The 12,500-nt window shown below is 33.4% G+C and overlaps 2 protein-coding genes across 2 annotated transcripts in view; both read left to right on the forward strand.

Moving 5' to 3' along the window:
• Positions 1–2,663, forward strand: part of LOC125033724 (BRCA1-A complex subunit Abraxas 1-like) — a 21,516-nt gene extending 18,853 nt beyond the window's left edge. Inside the window, exon 7 of the mRNA XM_047625442.1 lies at positions 1–2,663. This exon is cut by the window's left edge and continues 637 nt beyond it. Within this exon, the coding sequence (XP_047481398.1) occupies positions 1–28 (28 nt within the window). The 3' untranslated portion in view covers positions 29–2,663.
• Positions 2,664–5,980: 3,317 nt separating this feature from the next.
• The window catches only part of LOC125031263 (neurobeachin-like), a 1,410,248-nt gene continuing 1,403,728 nt past the window's right edge, over positions 5,981–12,500 (forward strand). Inside the window, 1 exon segment of the mRNA XM_047621927.1 lies at positions 5,981–6,256. Coding sequence (XP_047477883.1) covers positions 6,098–6,256 — 159 coding nt within the window. The 5' untranslated portion in view covers positions 5,981–6,097.

A 12,500-nucleotide genomic window follows, 5' to 3' on the forward strand; every position in this document is an offset into this window, starting at 1 on the left:
GATTCCCACTGACTCTCAGGAATTTTGAACTTAACGAAAAAATATACAACTTATTTTTTGTCATATATTATATGCTGCTTTCAGCTGGTTTAGAATGTAAATAGATAAGGAAATATGAATTGCATTGTAAAGTGCCCTTTTATAAGTAAGTCAGCTCTAAACCTTTCTGGAAGTGTCATGGTAAAACATTGTCCCTTATTTAGAAAGAAAAGGCTCCCAGTAGTAAAAGAGTTAAAGCTTTTTTGCCCTTTATTTTCTTTTGTTTTTTTTTACATAATACATACTTTTGTGATCATAGAAGGAAAAAATCTTCAAATTGGGTGCATCAAAAGATTTGTGGAGAGCTCTTTAAAGATTTATTAAGGTTGCTATTTACTAGATAGCTTTCATAATTTCTACTGCTAAATTTTATGTCTTTGTTAAATTAAATGCCAAGTTACCACTTAGTAAGGATGTTAAAAGTGCATTTGACAATATCAGTAACCAGAAGTAAATGTTGCATTTGATTCATTTTTGTAATGTTACAGTAAAAGCTCAAAATAAGCAGACTAGTTATATAAGTCATTATATCAGTGACAATAATGAAGTTAAATACACATACATTAATACCCTCATGCATTAATATATCTTTCTAGAAGTTCACTAATTATTGATTTGTTAAGTTTTTCTGTGTTCTTTTTATGGTGCTTGACTGGAATATTCTCAAGGATGTACCAAGGAATTCAGAATAATCATTATAGTAAAATAGAGATATGTATCAGAAATGCTTCAGAGTTTTCAACAGTGTTTAACATGAAGAGAATGATACTAGTGATAAAGACTTCACAAATTAGACTTGTTAATAAAAAATTATAAATTAATATGTGAATTATTTGTATATACAGAAAATCTGTTGTACATACAGAATGTTATAACAGATGATCTCAGTAGTATTTTTAAAATTATTGTTTCCATTTCTTTACCTTCAAATCTGCATATCAGCTGTGGACTTTGTAAAACAATCACCGTTTCAGTCTCAATCATATAATACAGCCCATATATCACATATGAACAAACAGTGGAGCTTTTGCTGTAGTATTTACAAGTACAGTATATATAAACTTTCAGGATGTATAAGACAACTAATAACTTAGTACATATCACCAATCAAAGTATTATTTCCTAGTCATTTTCTTTGGTACATATGCAAGCTTATATATAGATGGTTAATATTAAAAAATGTGATACTAAGTTAGATTTTTCCACAATTTTTCTACCAAAACTCCTAGTGTCTTGTATTTGCAGGTGTCGAAGATTATATTTCAATATTTCAGAAGAAACTTTTCCTTTTATTTAGAAAAAGAAATCACATGTACAATAAATTTATTTACGAGGTTAGTTTATTGTAAAATAGGTAATATTTTCTTCTAATGTGATACTTCAGAATTTAGGTAGTTTATGTTAAATTGATATGATGAGGAAAAAATTACAGCAAAATGAGTTTAATCAAAAATATAAATGACAGTAATTAGTAGTGCTCCAGAAGTAAATAGCAGAAAGAAAAAAACAATATTTTATAAGATATAAATAAATGAGGAAGTGTACATAAATACTATGAGTTCTTCGTGTTTTTGAGTCGAGTTTGTAGTCCACAAAGAATTTTGACAAATATTTTTCTTAAGCTATTATTGAGTATTTGTTGTAGTTTTATATATTTGGGTCTAAAGTTGATATACTAAAATGCAATTGTTTTAGTCTTGGAGGAGAGCATACATCACATTATTAACTTATTGCATGATATACAATTACACAAAATTCATGATTCTAATAGGAAGTATTGTTATTTACTTCTGATAAATGCATGTGTGTGCAAGGTTGCTTAAGAGTAAGTGACAGTGGGATGGATTTATACTAGTTACCAAAAAGTGGGAATTTCACCATATTTTTTCCGTCTTCCTCTCTTTTTATTAGAAATAGTTTATGCACATTTTTCCTTTTTTTCAAACAAATATAAAGTTACAAAGACTAAGGTAAAGGCTGAAGTGGTAATAAGCTGTTGTAGTATTGCTCTCATGATTTTGTAGTGTAGGTTATTTATTACAATAAACTTTGTAATATTTTCTATTATTCTATAATTATTTACATGAAATTAACATTGAATGGAGATTCATAATGTTACTGCTGATTGAATTTGTTATTTATTGTAATTTGCCTTGTGCAGATGTTCCAAAATTCTTATCTGAATATTCAGGATTTATGTTATTTTGAAAATACATTTAGTAATGTTTACACTACCAGATGAAGTTTAACCCCCTGGCAGAGGGGTACTTCTATGGACATGGTAGCTGACAGATACAGGTCTTTGTTCACCCTGTCAACTTCCCACAAAAAATTCTCAGCCGTACCCATAGAATGTAGAAATGTCAAAAGACGTGTCCTAGTATCTGTCTGCTACATATCCACAGACCTGCCCAGTCACAGGGAGCAGGTAAGTTGCACGATGCCTGGTGTCTAGAGGTTAAGATTCACAGTATGCTTGTGAGATATGATGAATTTGGTGTGTAGTTTTGTTTCCTTGTTTTATTTTATGATGTAAAATATTTAAAAATGAAAAATTATTTTCCCTTTCTACAAACACCTTTTATATTGTAGTAATGCCCACCTTATAATAAACTTTTTAAAATGTTGATGTTTCTTTTACAATAAAAAAAAAAGAGAAACAGAGAGAAAGAGAGAGGAAGAAGAAGAGCAATTATGGTGAGTAACCATTAGTTTCCAAAAATGGTAGAAATAAAATCAAAAGACATTGTTCATACATATTGTTGATATCTTAGTACAATTAGCAATTGTCTTATTAACAATTTGCACTCGGCATGGGATACCTTCTTCTACATTTTAGCATAACTATTGAAAAACTAGATATGGAATTAATGAAAAGGGAGAGGAACAGAGTATGCTTATTTTGGATATATAGCACATTAATTTGGCTTTAAACCTTGAACCATTAACCATTATTTTGGATATATGATAATCTTTTTATCTATAAGGCTCATGATTAAATGAAAATTCATTTAAAAACTTTTGAGGAACCCATATACAATTTAAAACAATAGTACTATGCCATTAGAGGGAATATCACACCACTCATCCTTTTTTATAATGGTATAACAATACACCCCTTGCTTTTTAAGAGTAAATACTCGGCTCTAAAACCTGTAACCTCAGTCCTCGCATCAACTAATTTGGCAGGGTCTTTTCTTCTCCCAGTTTCTTTTTCCTTCTCCTCTTCTACTTCTGTCCACTTATCCAAATTGGTAACATATATTTACCCTTTTCATCACAATACTTTACCTTAATGCTATGGAACATTTGATGCCTGGTACGTTTGTTTGTTTTGACCATTTACTATTCTAGAAACCCACAAACCTTAGATGTTGACGTGGCAGAAAATGTTTAATAAGGAAATAAAACAACTCTAAAGATAAAACCTATCAACTTCAGTTTGTTACTTTGTTTTCCAAAAAAAAAATAAAAAAATAAAAAAAATGCTCAATTAGAAGAAAACAACTTCATTCAATGTTTCGTAAAAAAATTCAATTGGAGTTTTAGATTTTTATACCCATTGAGAATTTAGAATTTCACACATGAATAGATTATGCTGAGTGCCAAATTTATTTTCTTAGATGGTGCATCTATCACCTCACCAAAACAAAAAAACAACAAAAAGTGATTTCAGTTCCCAGTGTTTTATGTTTTAGGAAATATATGTTAGACATATTTTAGCTTTAGTAATACTAATATAATGAAATACAAATATCTCATTGAAGTATACTCCCCTTCACATTATTGATACCTCATCATCATTGATATATGGCTGTAACAGATAGTAATCACCAATGAAGTCACCTGTATCACCTACATTTTTTTTCCATTTTATATACAACTATCATTAATTATTTATATTTCTCTAACCAGTGACTATTACCAGATTGCCAAGGAAACACATTAATTAGAATCTCCTGTACATTATTGATAAATCTCCAAACAATGTAAATTCCCAAAATCAAAATTAAATCACATGTATTTCTATACTGCTGTCTGTCTATATTTGATGCATGGGTATAGAGTATTGGAGAGCAGCTGAGACAGCTATATTAGAAAATTATGAGCATGGAGTGAAAAAATAGATGGGATAAGGCTTTTTGCACAGGCTGAATATTTTTTTACGTACTACATTCTTATTTCTTTGGTGTGACTTCGTTAAAGTATTATGATCTGTGGCCATTCTAGAGAATCGGTAGAAATATTTAACATGTTCCAACAATACATAATGACAAACACAATGAGCAACAAACAACATGAAGAAAAAAATCTTTTACATGTTATTACATTTATTTGGAAAACCATTACCAACATTTTTTGCCTTCAGATTCTAACCATCAGTTATTGTTTAGTGAAGTTTATTTTGCACTATAATCTTGAACCCTAACACTCATGCAATTAATTTTTACTAGATGATGTATGTAGCCCATAATAATTTCAGTGATGTATACAGTCTAATAGAACTTAAATGACACATGCAACCTTAAATTGAAAGTGCACTTATGAGAAAAATATACCTCTATATGAGGTAAATAATTATTAAAATCATTAAAAATAATCCCAAGGGTGACACTAGAGAGTCAGCTTGTGTCATAACTTTAATATCTTGTATGTTAATTTCAGAAAATAAATCAACATCTCTGGCAATAAGGACCCGTAGTAATATTTTTTGTGGACTAAGTGTGTAATAAGTGTGTAATAAATAGAGTCAAGAAGAATTACTGAAATAGTTCTAATACCAACTTGTAAAAAAAAAAATAATAATAATAATAATTTTCAAATAGCTTTCTTTTCACATGCTTGAGAAAGAAATAATCTAAGATGATGGACAATTAAATGTGCACTGTAATATAATACAGTTTTGGGTGGATTAAGTATGAAGTTACAAAACTTCATTCTAGAACGGTTAAGCTTGTAAAATGTGGACAATAACTTGGTCCTGCTTTTAATTTCCTTTGCTTTTTTTTTTTTTTTAACTCTGAAGGACATAATGCATTTCTCCAAATAGGATATATGAACCGAAAGATAATTGAAAGATTGACAGTTAAGATAAAACTAAATCTATTCATATCTCCTTATCTGTCTGTAACTGATAAGCAATTTGAATTTTGTCGAACAGTTAGAATTACAGTTAGTTTTTTTTTTTCAGACATCATGTTTCCACAAGCTTCATGGTTATTATAATAATTGACTTATACTTCCAGATACGCTAGAAAACGAACTATCTATTATTTAATTCGCAGTATATCAGCTGCTGTATCCATTCCAATAGTGACCGTACTGGACGTATTGATTATAGAGGCAGTTAACGTATCATTCTTTACATCAAATTCTCTGCAGCTGCCGGTACTAATCAATATTTCAAAATGGCCTTCTTGATTTTAGTCATGCAAGTATCATAGCAGCCCTGAAAATTCAATATATACTGCATATTTGTAGAGGAGATTAAGCGAGGAGGATCATTTGAAGTGGATTAAAAATTAATGAACCACCGTAGTTGAAAGGGATTCTCAAATTCCAGATTTGAAACTTGAAATGTTTCCCGCGCTCACTATAACCAGCCTTGCGTTCGATTGTAAACATATTTTCTAACTATAAGATGTATTTTCAATAGCCCCAGTATGAATTTTCGTATGATATATGCAGTTATAGATAGTGATTTCAAATGTCTCTCAGCAGAGTAACTGTTATATCACTTTCTCAAAATATTATTAACACCGATATTATTCATATCGTCACATAACAATCAAATTTGTAAATCTAAATGGTGGTCATTATTAATTTCGTGTTCAAATACAACGGTTTTACCATAAAACGAAGAATAATAATTGGAAAAGTTAAAGAATAAACTGTGGGTTCCAAAATTTCATCCACCAACGAACTCAGTATCTGTCAAACATGGCGTCTGTCCGCAGTCGTCATTGACGTTTGTCCCGTGTAGAGTGGTGATTTTCAGTGAATGGTGAATCATAAGGTGTTACCTGTGTAGTCACAGTGTGTATAAAGTTCAGTAAAAATGGCGGAGCCAACTGAACCGCCGATTAAAGATGTCAAACGGCCAGAGGATGTAGTTAAAGTGGCCATGGCGGATAACTTGAAGTTTGCCGTGTTGATCGGGCTTATTGAAGTCGGACAGGTTTCCAACAAGGAGGTTGTCAACACAGTCCTACAACTGGTAAGTCGTGAGTGAACAACTCTTGTTCTTCCTAGGGCTGTCAGGCAACGAGCGATATAAACAAGCATGTGGGCTATAAGAAGGTTTGAAAGATTTCGTCTGCTAGAGCGTCATCACTCGGTGGTTGGCAGTCCTTGAGCGAGCATGTAACCTTGTTGACACCGATTTTTCCCACCCAGTTTAAGAGGAACCAAGCATCCAAGGTTTTCGCCGAGGGGAGGATATAAGCCTCAAACTAAAATCAGCCTTCACGCCGGCTGAAACGCGACGTGGCGTTGTGCAATATTAATGTTATCAGGCGTTAAGCTTATTGCGTGGCCCGAGCAGCCCTCGGTGACTGCGGGATTTTACCAATCTACCAGTCTACGCCGAGCATTGTTTGTGTGTCATATATCCACGCTCCGCCAAAGCCACACGCTCGTGGAATGACTCCTTACTCCTTTACCTCACCTTGCCACGCCAATAAAACTACCTTGATCTCTTCCTTGTTTGGTCACATCCCCTTCCATTTGCATTTTTAAAAAGGCCGTTCGGTACATTTTTGAACTGGCGTGTGATCTCTTGGGATTCATCACAAATTAACTTTAGATTTTGGCCTGAGCTCATGGCAGGTATCATAGCGCCAGGTGTGGATTGGCAGACTGTGTTCATAGGTAACTGAAGACGCAAGGTTGAACACTAGGTTAAGCAAATGCTCACGGGGAAATGTGGAAAGGAAACGATAACAAACGACATAGCAGGAAGCCGATCCATGACACGTTGTTTTGTTCCTGGATGCCTTGTTTAGTTTTAGCTATGCGAATGTAGGAGAGCCAATGCGCGCGTGTGTGTGTGCGGGTCAGTGGTGAAACTATGTATATGTGTAAGTGTGGTATGATTGCGAATTGTAATCGTATGTGTAAATCTGTGTGTGTGCGTGTGTGTATGTGTACGTGTACATGTCCGTGTCCGTGTGTGCGTGTGCGTGTGCGTGTGCGTGTGCGTGTGTGTTTGTGTTTGTGTTTTACACTCACGCGGACACCTAAATATGTATATTTATAGATTTATAATTTTATTTATTTATTAATTCTGTATGTTTAGATATTTATAGTGTATATATGTGTATTCATACTATATATATATACATATATATGTATATATATAGTGTGTATATATATTTATTTATAAATATATATACATGTATATATACACAGATACATATATGAATATATACATTTATATACACACCTATATATCTATCTTTATATATGTATGTGAGTGTGTACAGAGTATATATGTGTATTTGTAAGTGTGTGTGTATATATGTAAATATGTGTGTATATATGTAAATATGTGTGTATATATGTAAATATGTGTGTATGTATGTATATATTTGTGTATATATGTATGTATGTGTGTATATACATATGTATATATATATGTATGTGTGTATATACATATGTATATATATATATGTATGTATGTGTGTATATACATATGTGTATATATATGTATGTATGTGTGTATATACATATGTATATATATATGTATGTATGTGTGTATATACATATGTGTATATATATGTATGTATGTGTGTATATATACATATGTATATATATGTATGTATATGTGTATATACATATGTATATATATGTATGTATGTGTGTATATACATATGTATATGTATGTATGTATATGTGTATATACATATACGTATGTATGTGTATATACATATATGTATGTATATGTGTATATACATATATGTATGTATATGTGTATATACATGTGTGTGTGTATATATACATACATATATACACACATACACACTGTTTATGTGTGTGTTTGCGTGCGAGCGCGCGTGCATATGTGTGTATAATATATATATATATTATATATATATACACACATACTGTGTATGTGTGTATATATGTGTATATATGTGTGTATGTGTGTGTGTGTATGTATGCACACATACATGTCTACCTAAGTGTATGCCTGTATCCTATAGATATTTTCAATGAGTTCTTTTCCATCCGTAACCTTTCGTATTTATATTAGTTTCCCGATTCATCAAAACCTGAAAATGACACTATATCCAAATTTTCAAACCGTCTATCGACTCGCAGCGTTTGCATGTCCCACGTTGACCCTCTTCGTCCGCCAGATCGATATGGTTGCCGTAGTAAACATAAACATTCACGGATAACACGTTTCTCTCGCGCCCCGTCTACCGCACGCGATGGGTCCGGCGGGGATCGAACACACTTCGGGCGGTTATGTCCTCGTTTTGCATTAAAATTTATATATATATACACACATACATATACATATATACATATATATACACATATATATACATATACATATATACACATATACACATATACACATATAATATACATATAATATACATATAATATACATATAATATACATATACACACACATACACATTCATACATACATACATACATACATACATACATATATTAACATGCATATATATATACGTATATATGTATATATATGTATATATATGTACATATATATATACATATGTATGCGTTTATATATATATATGTGTGTGTGTACATGTATGTATATACATTTATAGAAACATACATATGTATATATATGTTTGTGCATATATGTATATATATATGTATATATATATGCACATTTGTTTGTGTGTGTATATATGTATGTGTCTATGTATGTATGGTGTAGACATAGATAGATATAGCTATACATACATACACGTGTATGTATGTATATACACGTGTGTGTGTGTGTGTTTATGTATATAATTCATATGTGTATATATATATGTATATGTATTTATATATATGTATATGTTAATTTATTTATATATGTATATATGTGTGTGTGTGTGTGTGTGTGTGTGTGTGTGTGTGTGTGTGTGTGTGTGTGTGTGTGTGTGCGCGCGCGGACGCGCGTGTGTGTGTATGTGTCTATATACATGCACACACACACACACACACACACACACACACACACACACACACACACACACACACACACACACACACACATACACACACACACACACACACACATATATATATATATATATGCATATATATATATATATATATATATATATATATATATATATATATATATGCATGCACAAACACACCGGTACATACGTATATAACCTGCTATCATTTCAGTGTAGGACTTAGACCTCGAAAATCCATCTGAATGGGAAAAGGGGGGATTTGAAGTAGGACTATATCGTATGAATACCGTGGGAAGAAATTTTTCATTAGTGAATGTTTAATCATACTCCTGATGCCGTCGCGAGGTCGTTTCGTGGCGATATATTTCTCACTGATTTAACCCGTCCAATGGAGCGTTTCGTCGAGATCTTTAGGCTCGGTAAATTTTATGGAAAAAAGTCAGCGAATCCGAAATGAATGGTGACAGCCTACGTTACTACATTTTATTTTGTCTGCATTTATTCATTTATATAAGCACATTTCTTCTGTAGCAGTGTAGGCTATTTGGATATCGAAAGACCAGTAAACAGAGGACATCTTGAGTTATTCATTCCAGCATTGTTAAATCATTCATTTTCCTTAAAGCAATCAGTTTTTGTGATGGTAGTTATGAGCTAACATACAGTGTTCTAAAGCTCGAAATACATTCGGTTCCTGCATTATTTGACTCATTTTGTTTCACAAGAATTCTCATTAATTATGGATCTCACATCTTTTTAAATACCTATGTCATCCAGCAGAATGCATGTCATAATCTTGGCAATCCTTTTGTAATGGGATAGCCGATTTTCAAATGAAATGCTATTATAGTCTGTATCCCCTTTTCATTTTGTTTGATTATTGCATGAAGCTTATTATGCTCGACCAAGATATTGAGAATAGTATGTTCAACCTCGATATTTAATGGTGATTTTAAATTGTAGTAACCTTTTATTTGCCGGTTTGATTACCTTTTAATTACCCTTTAGAAGTGGCGTGTCATATCAGGGTGTACCTCATGTGATTTATATGGTAAAACCGGTATCAAAGGCCAGAGGTGTATTTGTAAATGCAAGTAATTAATTTTGTTTGTGACATATATTTTGTGAAAATGGGGATCACATTTTAAAAGATATTTATATATATCAATTAATTGATTAGTTAATTCCCCACGGAATGATAAAACGAAAATAGTTAAAAATAGCAGATTGAATCACATACTAGTTATAGGATACACATTAAGTCAAATGTCTGGTTATTACTGATTTCCGGAAATGCTGTCTCAGTGTCTGTTAGCCTAAGATACATATATAAGCCTAGTCTACCAAGATTCATAATGCCACTCAAGTTTCTTCGTGCAGGCCAATCCTCAGAATTCATACCACGTCGTTGGAAGTGCTCAGCCCTTCCTTTTTCCAGGCTTAGAGTATGTAATTATCACCAGTAACATAGGCCTACTCTGCAGGCTCAGACTACTTCTTTTTCCGTAGGCCTAAGTGTAACAAATAGAAATATGAAGAAGCTTACAGGTCATTGTTGTTAATGGATGACGTCATCACTTTTTGGGCCAGGAAAAGACCTACTGATGTTTGCTGTCCTTGGTCTAGCCAGGACATCATGACTAGAATGTGACTACGCGTTGGATCTTCCCTGGTTTCCATTTGCAGTTTGGTGATTGCATGTGTGCTAGGTGTTGAGAAGAAAGAGGGGAGGGAGGGGAGGTAAAGGAGGTCCGTGTAGGTTTATTGAGATTTTTTTCCTTTTTTTACAGCCTCGATTTTACCCTCTCTTTTCCAAGACAAGCTATAGTTTGAAAACATGGTAATAATGATAATGATAATGATAATAACAATAATAATTGGAATGATAATGATGATGATGATAATAATAATAATAGTAATAAGCGATAATAATTAAGATATAAATGATATAGCCAAGATTTGCCTGTTTTATTTAAAAGAAGAGGAAGGTTAACAGGCTTTAAAAAGTGAGCGTCAAGGGAAGCTGTTAGAAGAGCCCGACTTCCGTGAAAGTTCAATTTGGAACACGTGGCCGAAGATTAAATCGTTCGCGCAAACGATACCTTAGTGGTTCATGTGTTGAGATTACGGCCCGGGAAGGATTTTGAGAGAAAAAAGGTGCGCGATACTAGGTCGTATGTCACGTGGGAGGCGAAAGAGAAGGGTGGACGGGAAGGTACAAGTTGGGCAAGGGTAGGTTGCGGGAGGAATGTGCTCATTAGCGGCGTGGAAAATGCAGGTGGTAAAAGGCAGTCTTATATACGTCACGAAGGAGGAAAGAGCTCGGAGAACGCCTCGCGTGCCTTGATCTTGTAGTCCTCAAATGGAAAATCGTTGGTTACAAAATCTCATTGTTTAGAAAGGTTAATCGATGTTATTATTCTCCGCGCCATAAATTCAGTGCAAAGGTAGGAGCTCGCGCCGATATCGAGGTGATGGAAACGTCGAGAAAATAGATTGTTGACAGCATATGAGAAGCAGTTGATACGGGAATATCTATCTATTATTCCAAGATTAGATATCGAAATAAAGATGGGATAAAGAAAGGAGAAAAGGAAGAACAAAACCGGAAGAGGAAAATGAAGAACTTACAATACATTCCTTTCCGAAGGTCAGACTTCATTATCTTCATACACAAGACGTGGTAGGACACGGAGTGCAGGTAACCACAGGGTTTGCGGTGCGCGAGTGGCGTAGTACCGCTTGTGAGCGTCACGTACAAGACGATTCAGCAGGAGCGTGAGAAACGTGCACGAACGCTCTCCTCGCCCCCGTGTGCATGTGGAAGGGACAGACTTGGGTTTTGTTGAGATGCTTTTGTTCCTATATGTATGTGTGTGTAGTAAAACCTAAGCAATGTTTGGAAGAAATGTCAGAACAGTCAGCAGAATCGTAAGAGTGACGTGCAAGCCATCACTGGCTCATTCATTCATTATATAAACTAGATTCCTTTTTCGGTATAAAACAGTTGTTAACGTGTCCTCTGAATGTGTATATATATTATCTACAAAAATACTTCACTCCATGCTGTCTATGTAGGGTTTATTTATGTGTTGAAATGAAATGCAGGCATTGCTTTATGTTCCATTCAAATTGCCGCGTGCCGCAAAAGTTATTTTTCATAAATGTTTTGTTTGTTTTTGTACTGCTAATAAATATTGTGGTTCTCTGTGAAGTAATACACACGCACACACACACACACACACACACACACACACACACACACACACACACACACACACAC

The sequence above is a fragment of the Penaeus chinensis genome, chromosome 2, assembly GCF_019202785.1.
Source record: "Penaeus chinensis breed Huanghai No. 1 chromosome 2, ASM1920278v2, whole genome shotgun sequence".
In the NCBI taxonomy this organism is placed as follows: Eukaryota; Metazoa; Arthropoda; class Malacostraca; order Decapoda; family Penaeidae; genus Penaeus; species Penaeus chinensis.